Source organism: Triticum aestivum, chromosome 7B (assembly GCF_018294505.1).
Source record: "Triticum aestivum cultivar Chinese Spring chromosome 7B, IWGSC CS RefSeq v2.1, whole genome shotgun sequence".
Taxonomy (NCBI): domain Eukaryota; kingdom Viridiplantae; phylum Streptophyta; class Magnoliopsida; order Poales; family Poaceae; genus Triticum; species Triticum aestivum.
Genome location: NC_057813.1, coordinates 93346355 through 93358608, shown reverse-complemented (window position 1 = coordinate 93358608; position 12254 = coordinate 93346355). Strand labels below are relative to the sequence as shown.

The 12254-nt window shown below is 43.1% G+C and overlaps 1 protein-coding gene across 1 annotated transcript; it reads right to left on the bottom strand.

Moving 5' to 3' along the window:
* Positions 1-2935: 2935 nt before the first annotated feature.
* Positions 2936-5394, bottom strand: LOC123162696 (BTB/POZ and MATH domain-containing protein 1-like). The gene is made up of 2 exons (XM_044580474.1): positions 5116-5394; positions 2936-4166 (listed from the first exon to the last, which is right to left on the bottom strand). Exon 2 carries the CDS (start codon positions 3981-3983, stop codon positions 2997-2999), a length of 987 nt encoding a protein of 328 aa, XP_044436409.1. The 5' UTR covers positions 3984-4166; positions 5116-5394; the 3' UTR covers positions 2936-2996.
* Between the last annotated feature and the right edge of the window lie 6860 nt (positions 5395-12254).

Here is a 12254-nt window from a genome sequence, read left to right as displayed (position 1 = left end):
ACTAGTCTTGGTGTGGGCATTCATAAGAAGCATAGAAGGAATCTTTTTCCGTACGATATTCTCTGTTCTCTTGTACTCTTTTTCATGGACGTGTGGTCTCTTCTTTATTGGACTGTCTCGTGGACCAATCATGCTCTGGCTAGAGACACATGGGCCCTCTGGCTTCCTTCACAGCAAGAGAATAGAGAAGAGATGGCACGGTATTGGAGTGAAGTTTTAGTCCCACCTCGGCTACCAACAAGGGTTCACACCATCTTATAAGGCAAGTCCACCTGTAGTTCCTAGATGAGTTGGTTGATAGAAGGAATGCTACATGCACACCGTACAAGGTGCGTGCGCCCGCGAGAATATGCGCGACTTAAGACTTTGGACGCTTGGCACGGCGCCGCCTGCCTACCTTGCCTTTTTTTTTGCATAAAAATACATTATCTTTGATTGGCAAACCAAGCGCGACGCCTTGTCAACACTGTAATATGCCGTAATTTGGAAATGTTGTAAATATATGAAGGTTTCTCTTTTTTTGTGTGTGAATATATATGACTGCTTTCTCTTATATGTTGCAACCACAAAAATAAAATGTTGCACATCTCAAAAAAGAATTATTGCATTAGTCGACTCAGCACGAGACTAGAATGAATATTGGCGTGAATCAAGTCTCATCAACCCGTGCTCTTATATCATAAATAATGGAGGGGAAGCGTTGGATGAGCCATAAACGATGTACAGTATTTTGAGGGAACCTAAGAAGAAAATCTAACTGTTCGCTTCACATCTAACACAAATGTTTTTCCCACTAAATTATGTGCTAGCATTCTTTTACCCTATATATTGGACGTGTTCAGATGTCAATTTGAAAAAAATAGCGAAAAATTGAGATATGGAGCTTTTGGGGGAAAGAGATGGGGTAAACTAGATAGTCATGTAAAAGGTGTTGAGCAACAAAGTGGTGAATGATCTTGGAGATGCGACGGCCGACCTTAAATATGTGTGCTAGCTCTCCCTTATAGTTGGAGTGAGAATTGGTCATCCGCCATGGAAACTTGCAGAAGACATAGAGTTGAGACCCTCGATAGAAGAAATGATGTAGCTCCCATGATCGTAGAAGAATTATTCTCTAGAGTTGTTGCATTAAACAGTTGCAACTGTTACCTGATACGTTGTAGTTTTCTTTTGTCTTTGTTGTGATCCGTAGACTTGTCTATGTTGAAAACACATAATAATTCTTCTGCAATTATGTTTTGATTTTGATGTGATAATAATTTTAAAATGTTGTAAATATATGACGGTTTCTCTTTTTTTTGTGTGTGAATATATATGACGCTTTCTCTTATATGTTGCGACCACAAAATTAAAATGCTGCACATCTCGAAAAAGAATTGTTGCAATAGTCGACTCAGCACGAGACTAGCACCGTGATATACCAGTGATAAAATGGCCTTTCCAGGTCACTCATAGCACCGCCAGTAACTAAAATTGTGCCACCCATCCTTTCAATTATTTTGTGTGGCACACATAACACCCATAGTAACTAAAATTGAGCAAGGTGTTGTATTTTTATAGTATGTACTAGTCTTGGTGTGGGCATTCATAAGAAGCATAGAAGGAATCTTTTTCCGTACGATATTCTCTGTTCTCTTGTACTCTTTTTCATGGACGTGTGGTCTCTTCTTTATTGGACTGTCTCGTGGACCAATCATGCTCTGGCTAGAGACACATGGGCCCTCTGGCTTCCTTCACAGCAAGAGAATAGAGAAGAGATGGCACGGTATTGGAGTGAAGTTTTAGTCCCACCTCGGCTACCAACAAGGGTTCACACCATCTTATAAGGCAAGTCCACCTGTAGTTCCTAGATGAGTTGGTTGATAGAAGGAATGCTACATGCACACCGTACAAGGCGCGTGCGCCCGCGAGAATATGCGCGACTTAAGACTTTGGACGCTTGGCACGGCGCCGCTTGCCTACCTTGCCTTTTTTTTTGCATAAAAATACATTATCTTTGATTGGCAAACCAAGCGCGACGCCTTGTCAACACTGTAATATGCCGTAATTTGGAAATGTTGTAAATATATGAAGGTTTCTCTTTTTTTGTGTGTGAATATATATGACTGCTTTCTCTTATATGTTGCAACCACAAAAATAAAATGTTGCACATCTCAAAAAAGAATTATTGCATTAGTCGACTCAGCACGAGACTAGAATGAATATTGGCGTGAATCAAGTCTCATCAACCCGTGCTCTTATATCATAAATAATGGAGGGGAAGCGTTGGATGAGCCATAAACGATGTACAGTATTTTGAGGGAACCTAAGAAGAAAATCTAACTGTTCGCTTCACATCTAACACAAATGTTTTTCCCACTAAATTATGTGCTAGCATTCTTTTACCCTATATATTGGACGTGTTCAGATGTCAATTTGAAAAAAATAGCGAAAAATTGAGATATGGAGCTTTTGGGGGAAAGAGATGGGGTAAACTAGATAGTCATGTAAAAGGTGTTGAGCAACAAAGTGGTGAATGATCTTGGAGATGCGACGGCCGACCTTAAATATGTGTGCTAGCTCTCCCTTATAGTTGGAGTGAGAAAAAATTGGTCATCTGCCATGGAAGCTTGCAGAAGACATAGAGTTGAGACCCTCGATAGAAGAAATGATGTAGCTCCCATGATCGTAGAAGAATTATTCTCTAGAGTTGTTGCGTTAAACAGTTGCAACTGTTACCTGATACGTTGTAGTTTTCTTTTGTCTTTGTTGTGATCCGTAGACTTGTCTATGTTGAAAACACATAATAATTCTTCTGCAATTATGTTTTGATTTTGATGTGATAATAATTTTAAAATGTTGTAAATATATGACGGTTTCTCTTTTTTTTTGTGTGTGAATATATATGACGCTTTCTCTTATATGTTGCGACCACAAAATTAAAATGCTGCACATCTCGAAAAAGAATTGTTGCAATAGTCGACTCAGCACGAGACTAGAATGAATATTGGCGTGAATCAAGTCTCATCAACCGGTGCTCTTATATCGTAAATAATGGAGGGGAAGCGTTGGATCAGCCAGAAGTAGCCGTCGGTCACCACCACCTTCTTGAAGTTCTTGTCCGCCATGAAGAAGTCGAGGCACCTCTTCTTCAGCTCCGGGCAGTTGTGCATTTCAGCGTAACCCAAGGTAGTAGCGACCGTCTCCACCGACACGCTCTCCCACAACTTGTGAGCGCAGAGGAACTTCAGTCTACCCAGATCGTACCGGTCAGCCGCCGCAAGCACGCGCTGGAACAGCTCGGTCGTCTCCGAAGAGCTTGGAAGCTCCTTGTCCGTCGGCAGCCGGTCGGTGTACACGAACCGAAGCAGAACTCGGAACGTCGACGGCTCGATGTCGTGCAGGGTGATGCATGGCATCGCGGCCTCCGCCATGGACCCGAAGAGCTCCGCCCTGAACACCGGCGAGCGGGCGGCGAGGACGGCCCGGTGCGCGCGGAACGTCTCGCCAGCGACCGAGAAGGAGACGTCCGAGCCGTCGGCGCGGTCGAGCAGGCGCCCGAGGTGGTCGCCTATGTCGGACGCCGGGACGGGGACGGGGTCGTCGCCGCGCACAAGCACGGCCCCGCACACCAGCGTGGCCGCGCTGTGCGCCGCGAAAAGCGAGTCCACGTCACTCCGCATGAAATGGAACCAGCCATGGACGTCGACGCCGTCGCCGTCGTCGTCGGAGGTCTTCTCCTGCGTAAACGTGGACCGCTTTGCCTTGAGCGGTGGTGCGCCGTCGTCTCCGCCCGTCAGGAAGGCCTCGAATTCGGCCTTGACGCTCCTGGATTTGCTCTGCAGCCGCAGGGCGACGGAGAGGTCGCCGTCGGACCTGTGCCCCGTACCGCGCGGGTGGCATCCTATGCGCAGGACGTGCTCCCCTGCGCGGAGGGTTTGGGAGAGATGGACGTCGCTTCTCGGGTCAAGCCTGAAGTCTGCGAAAATGGAGTCCACCACCATGGCGTGGGGTTCGGACGTTGACTTGGGACGGAGAAGTGAAAAAGATCACGGAGTACTGGATGGAAACGATTGGAGACCCCAACCGCCGGCAGTGCAAACGCCTTGGCTCGCCGTTTCGGTTCAAGTGAGTGCCGCAGGCAGCACGCGCTCCGACTGGGTTCACACACGACGTTTACACGGCACCTGCCACAGTCCAAATAAGTGTGAGATATAATGAAGAGCATAAGTGAAAATATAATGAAGTGAGCATTTAGTGTGAACCCAAAGTGAATATAAGTGTGAGAAGTGAGATATGTCCATCTCGCTATATATATCTTCTTAGGCTAATGGACGCATAATACTAACCATATAGCCATATAGGTGTGCAAAATAATCACAGAGAGTACCACTAAATTCATATTTTGGGCTATGAGATGAAATTAATTTCTTTTGTTGACTGAAGTGTTGAAGGAAATAAGCATAATTTTGTTTATTGTATGCACTCTTTTACAATTATGTATTATGTACTACAATCCAATACTTTCTTAGAACATACTACGCACAATCTAATATTATGTTAGTTGTACGATTACCCTGTAATGTAATATTCCGTCCGTTCCATATTACTTGTCGCTGATTTAGTACAAAGGTTGTTTGTACTAAATCAACGACAAGTAATATGAAACAGAGGGAGTATTATACAGAAGGATAAATGAAGCAACAAAACAAAAGTGTAGGCAGAAGACTAGTAATTAGCAGACATATATTCGATCTGGTAAGTTTCTTCAGACGCACAGACATGAGGATTTGCATTATAATTTACTCTCTCCATAAATTAATATAAAAGCGTTTAGATCACTAAATAGTGATCTAAACGCTCTTATGTTAGTTTACGGAGGGAGTACTTTTTATGAAAAAAAGACCCCGAAGTTATACTCCTTCCGTTGAATTGCAAAAACGCCTTATATTTTGATACAATGGTAGACGGGTATATTACTACCAAGCACCAGATTATAATCTCTGTTAAACAAGGGGAGCAGATGATCAGGAATGCCCGCCACTATCCTGAACTCGACATGAATCCTAGCAAGGGCAACTAAGAATTGATGTTATTGCCATGAGTACTAATAGTACAGTAACAGTGGTAGAGTACCTTGAAAACAAAAGGTGTTCATCGACACTGACGGATGACTAGCACGGCAGAAGCATCAGCTTCTACGCCGCCGCTTATGGTCTGGATGGAATACTAGCGCCCGAGCGGGCGGCGTAGAGCGACGGAGCAAGTCGGCGGCGAGCGGCGCCCAAGCAAGTCGGCGGCGAGATTGGTCGATCTGATCTTGACGACTCAACGTGACAAATCTAGCAGACGAGAACCCGACCGACACGGAAGATCAAACCTATAGCCAGGGCGGACTGTAAACTAATATGGGCCTATTTTGTTTGCCAGTTCGGCTTCGATGTGTACGGGGGGAATCGTATTACGTTTGGGCTTCAACTGATCGGCATCAAACTAGGTCTATCAAACGGCCCAGATTACTTCAATGGCAAGCGTTAAACAACATGTTTAGCGTGCGATTTAATCACATGCCAAATATCAACACTAACTGTAATCACATAATTAATGCCAAATAACATTCTATTATTGAATATATGCATGCAATTAATATCATCTAATATATAACTCACTTCTTGGACCTATGAATTATAGACCCAACAACACTGACAGCGTACAGGCAGAAGCAATTGGTTGCGTCATATAGGATTTGGCTCTTTTAGATTCGTCTATGTCTTGGGAGCAACTAATTGAAGGGTATCCATGAGCGTCTCAGCGCCCACTACTAGGAGAAAGTCTACTAGTAGCGCTGGAAATACCCATAGGAGTAGCACTAGCGCTGCTTCAACCAGCGTTACTGGTAAGCATGGTTAGCAGTAGCGCTGCTTGAACCAGAGCTAGTACTAACTATCTGTAGTGCCGCACAATGACAAACGTTGCTGCTAAACCAGCGCTGCCGCTAGATGCCTATCAGCGCTACTGTTAATATTTCTGCTTTCACAGATTTATTTCCCCTCTATGTATTTGTGTTGTATTTGTGCATGCTCTATACAGTAGTTTCATCATATCATAATAAACATAGATTATTCTCATCATATCATACACATACAGTGGTCTCGTCATATCATCATCATCATCATCCAACACAAATATCATCACATCTCGAAAAATAACGATACACAAGTCATGTCATGTCTCGAATAAATGCAACTGCATGGTCATGGCATAGACACAAGTTTCATCATCTCTATCTAAACCATGATATAGAAGAGAAGAGCGATCATTATGAGCAAGAACACAACTATGTAGTACTTCTTGAGGCACCGGTTTCGCTCCCTCTCTTGCTGGAGTGTTGAAAGTGCAACTAATTCCTAGGTGGTTTTGGTAATTCTTAACAACATATAGCTTATTGAACTAATGCTCTTTCAAGATGACCATTTCAGAAAGTTCAATGATTGGCATGACATGGACTAGAGGTGTGGACCCCTCAAAATGCTAAGGACACATATTGGCACCAAGCTCAAGACTCTACATTTTCTTTTTAGTGATCCAAGATCACATTGAGTCTATAGGAAAACCAATACTATTAAAAAGGGATGAGGTGTTGCTTAATGGATTGCTTGCTCAAAATGCTTAGTGATATGCTCCAAAACCCTCAACGACTTTCTTATTTCCACATATGTCCTAAACCTAAAAGTCAAACTCGGCCCCACCGATTTGATCTATCCGGCGCCAGCGAGTTCATTTGACATAGCCACTGCCACAAACCCTAATCAGTTCGCTTTCACCGATAGGGATCTCGGTCTCACTGAGATTGCAAACTCCCTGTTTCCCTTCGTAACGTTTCGCTCTCACCGAAATGAGCGAATCGGTCCCACCGAGTTTGCCTGACCAACTCCTCTATGTGTCTATTACTGAAATCGGTCACACCGAGTTCATGTGATCGGTCTCACCGAGATTAAGTTATGCCATAGCCCTAGCACATCGGTCCTACCGAGTTGATCATGTCAGTCCCACCGAAAACTCTAACGTTCATTTTTTGATCTGAATCGGTCTGACCGAGTTTTACCATTCGGTCTCACCGAGTTTGGGAATCTGTGTGTAACCGTTAGATTTTGTGTGGAGGCTATATATACCCCTCCACCCACTCTTCATTCACGAGGAGAGCCATCAGAACGTGCCTATGCTTCCTGCATTCATTTTCTGAGAGAGAACCACCTACTCATGTGTTGAGACCAAGACATTCCATTCCAACCACAAGGATCTTGATCTCCAGCCTTCCCCAAGTTGCTTTCCACTCAAATCATCTTTCCACCATAGCCAAATCTAAGAGAGAGAGAGAGAGAGAGAGAGAGAGAGAGAGAGAGAGTTGAGTGTTGGGGAGACTATCATTTGAAGCATAAGAGCAAGGAGTTCATCATCAACACACCATCTATTACCTTTTGGAGAGTGGTGTCTCTTAGATTGGTTAGGTGTCACTTGGGAGCCTCCGTCAAATTGTGGAGTTGAACCAAGGAGTTTGTAAGGGCAAGGAGATCGCCTACTTCGTGAAGATCTACCCAAGTGAGGCAAGTCCTTCGTGGGCGATGGCCATGGTGGGATAGACAAGGTTGCTTCTTCGTGGACCCTTCATGGGTTGAACCCTTCGTGGAATCTCACAACCGTTACCCTTCATCGGTTGAAGTCTCCATCAACGTGGATGTACGATAGCACCACCTAGGAACCACGCCAAAAATCTCCATGTCAACATTCCTTTTGCTCCCTCCAAACTCCTCCCTTTACCTTCATATGCAATGATTTACATTCCGCTGCTATACTCTTAGAATTGCATGTGTAGGTTGATTGCTTGACTAGTGCTAAGTTGCTAAAATCTGCCAAGAACTAAAATTGGGAAAAGGCTAGGTTTTTATTTGGTCAAGTAGTCTAATCACCCCCTCTAGACATACTTTCGATCCTACAAGTGGTATTAGATCTTTGGTCTCCATTTTCCTTGATTTCCATAGCTTTGGTGATCATAGCCTTGGTTTCACAACCTAGGAGAGTATGGCGTCAAGCGAGGGAAATTACCACTGTAGCGGTCCTTACTTTGATGGTACTAATTTTGCTAGTTGAAAACATAAGATGAAAATGCATATTCTTGGACATAACCCTGCCGTTTGGGCTATTGTGTGTATTGGTTTTCAAGGTGAATTCTTCAATGGGAGAGAACCGAATCTTGAAGCTACCGCAGAAGAATTGAAGATGTTGCAATACAATGCTCAAGCTTGCGATATCCTCTTCAACGGAATGTGCCCCGAAGAATTCAACAAAATCAGCGGTCTTGAGAATGCATAGGAAATTTGGGATACTTTAATTGATATGCACGAAGGTACCGACTCCATCAAGGAATCCAAGTTGGATGTGCTTCAAAGTCAACTTGACAAGTTCAAAATGAAGGATGGTGAAGGTATCGCTGAAATATACTCTAGGCTTGCTCTCATCACAAATGAGATTGTCGGCTTAGGAAGTGAAGAAATGACTGACAAATTCATCATCAAGAAGATCCTAAGAGCCTTGGATGGAAAATATGATACCATGTTCACTTTGATCCAAATGATGCCAAATTACAAAGATTTCAAGCCAACCGAAGTCATTGGAAGAATTGTTGCTCATGAGATGTCACTTAAGGATAAAGAAGAGCTTCACAATAAGTCTAGTGGTGCTTACAAAGCCTCATGTGATGCTCCTACATCATCAAGTGATAAACAAGCCTTCAATGAAGAATTGAGCTTAATGGTGAAGAACTTCAACAAAGTCTACAACAGTAGAAGCAAGGAAAGAGGTTCCAAGTCAAGGTCCAACAATGACAAAAGATCTTCTAGTTGTGAGCGAAATTGCTACAATTGTGGAAGACCCGGACACTACTCCAATGAGTGTACGGCTCCATACAAAAGAAGAGAAGACTCACCTAAAAGGAGAAGCAAAAGGGAAGAATCACCTCCAAGAGAGAGAAGAAGTAGAGATGATCGCTATGAACGAAGAACCTCTTGAAGAAGCAAGGGTTCGGAAAGGAAGGACAAGTCATCAAGGAGCTACAAAAAACGAAGACATCAAGCTTATGTTGGTGAATGGGTATCGGGCTCCGACTCCGACCACCAGTCCGAGAGAAGTTATCACTCCGACTCCGAATATACTCAAGATGAAGGTGTTGCCGGTCTAGCACTTGTGTCAACCAACTCCTATGAAATATTTGAGTCACCGGATGAAGGAATTGGAAGATGCTTCATGACTAAAGGCCCCAAGGTATCACACCCCGAGTATGTTGATTTCAATAGTGATGAAGATGACTTGCTAGGTGATGATGATTTACTTGTTGACAACTCTAGTGATGGATACTATGATGATATTGCTATTAATCATGCTAATCAAGATGAAACGAACGACAATGATAAGAAGGAGATTGATCATCTAACTAAAGAACTAAGCACTCTTAAGTTAGCTCATGAAACTACTTTAGAAGATCATCGAGAACTTTTAAAAACTCATGAGAAGCTACGCTACGAGAAGCTCAATCTTGAGCAAGAACATGGGTTCTTAAAGACCATCAATGATGATCTTCGAAAGAAAAGTTCTTTTTACATTACCAAGTGTTTACTCTTGTCTACTTACATGCCACAAGTAAAATCTAGCAACAAGAGTAAGAAAGATTCTTCTTCTAGTAGTAACAATAATCATGCTAAATCCAATATTGTTGCTTCTAGTAGTTCTCTTGATTCCACTAATGATTCTCTTAGCCAAGTTACACTTGAGCAAGTAAATAGCTTATTGAAGGGAATTATAGAGAAAGGTGTTTACAAGAGCCTTGCCGGAAACAAATAATTTGAGGAAATTGTACACAAGCAAGGAAGGCACCGGAAGAATCAAGGTGATGGTTTTGAACGAAAGTTCAATGCCAATGGAGTTGAGTGGGAAGAAGATCAATACCCCAAGACGAAGTTTGTTCCTCAACAAGGGAAGTATGATCCTACTTCCTTCAAGGGAACACAAGCTCAAGATGATCTTTCACCACAAGACCACAAGCTAAAAGGCAATGACAACCTTCAAGAGGAGATTGGTGCATTTGAAGATGCTCCAAAGGCCTTGGTCAAGTGGGTTCCCAAGACTACATCAAGTTCTACTTCATCAAGTACATCTACAACCCCAAGGATTTCCATCAAGATGATGTGGATCCCGAAGAAGAAGAACTAGATAGTTCTTGAGGGTGACTCCACCAACATACTTCACTCATATTCATTTTGGCAAGGACAAGTGCAAAAAACTTCCACATCTTGCACTAGTTCAAGGAGTCACAAACCCTCTTGTTGGTAAGAGAAGGGACAAGGTAATCTAATGCTTTCATGGACATCATTGTGTGTGTGCTTCACTCTATGTCTATGTATATCCTTGTTTGTTCCTTGTGGGACTAACCCATGTAGGTATTGAAAGTGAAGCTCACTCCAATGGATTGCTCCAAATGATCTACATCATCAATGAGCATCCACATCTTCAACATCTACATGAAGTCATCATCGACAAAACCAAAGGTTAGTTCATCCCTCTTAGGGGGGATATCACATCTAGGGGGAGCTTTACTCTAAGAATTGGGCTAAAGCAACTCTAATGGTGTGAACATAACAATGCTTTATGTAAAAGTGGTAACCCCACTTGTGCTTAAACAATGAGTATGACCTATGATCAAATGTTCTCATTTGGCTCCTAAGTTAATATACTCATATATAGATGACCTAGTCATCGCCAATTGTTCGATAGATGCTAAAGTGATTATGCATGCTTTGCCACATATTTCATTTGCCAATTTATTGTGTGACCATGTGGATTGCATACTTTTCTCATTCGAGGACATCCATTTGTTGCTTTGATTGTTTGGCTCTTCTTCTTTTGCCAAATGGATGGACAAGAATGCCTAAGAACTTCCTCTAGCTATCTATGCTTTTCTCATCTAAAACTCTATTCATGCTACATCACAAAGTTTGATCAAGTCAGATTCGAACCCTCTGGGTGAGGAGCACTCGGAGTAACCGATTCGTCATAGACTTAAACTTCCAAAACCTCTCTGTGCATTTCAGTGTGACCCATTCATCCTTTTCGGTCATACCGAGTTCACTGAGTTGATCTAGGTTTTCACTCTCGGTGCAACCGATTAGAACTTTTTTGTCACACCAAGTAGCAGTAACCGCTTGCGATTCTGCATCTCGGTGCCACCGAATTCTTCCACTCGGTCACACCGACAGGGTCAGGATATATATACTGACGGGTCAAATTTTGGAAATTTCTCCGAAACCTATTCGCCCGCGTGTATCCTGCTCTGCCGACTCGGGTCTCCAGATTGTCCTCTTGTCGCTAGCGACCTCCTGCCGCTGGTCTCCACCGCCGTCAACAGAAATCTTCACCTCCGTTGTCGCCATAGCGAGCTCATCGCCGAGTTAGGGTATGAGTTTGACACTTCGTGCAATCTTTTACCTCTGATTCTTAGCACAATGACAATGCCATGTTTCTTACCAAGTATGAGATCAATCTATTTAGGGAAAACTTCCTTTAGGATAATTTTGATTCAAAAATTTAGGGTTAAGTTTCCGCCGAACTCATCTCGAACCGACCTAGTTGTAGAAACCGGTCTCATCGATTTGGCTTAAGCCATTGCACTTGTAATTTTCGGTCTGACCGAAACTTGCAAATCGGTGTGACCGAGTTCAGAACTTTGTGAAACCCTAGCAATCTCGGAGTCACCGAACTATGTCTTGGTCTGACCGATTCCACTAGTTTAGACTCCAAAGTTGCTTCGTTGTCACCGAGTTTAACAAATCCGTAGCTCTGAAATGCTTTCTATGGAAAACTAAAACTAAGTTTTTGACTCAGTTGTTTTGCAAAAACTCTGCACTTTGTGATGCTCATCCACTCTATCTCATCTATAACTATTCACAGGGTTAGCTCTCAGTTTGTAGTGACAGTATGTCTGATCAGAGTGACAGCCAGAACAAGTCAGAGGAGCAGATGGATCTGAGTGAGGGCACTAGTCCCTCTGGCAGCTTTGATGAGGGTAGTAGAAGAACTCCAAGCAACCTGCCTAAGGCAACAACAAGGCAGAGAAAGAACAAAACCTCAGATTTAGAGGATGAGGATTTTGAAGTTGAGGAAGGGACCTCAAAGAAGAAAGTGCTCAAGAAGGAATATGGTGCTACTGCCACCACCAAGCTAGGTCA

Bases quoted from the DNA above. Each gene is read 5' to 3' on its own strand.
- LOC123162696 (XM_044580474.1), bottom strand. From the start codon at position 3,983: ATGGTGGTGGACTCCATTTTCGCAGACTTCAGGCTTGACCCGAGAAGC.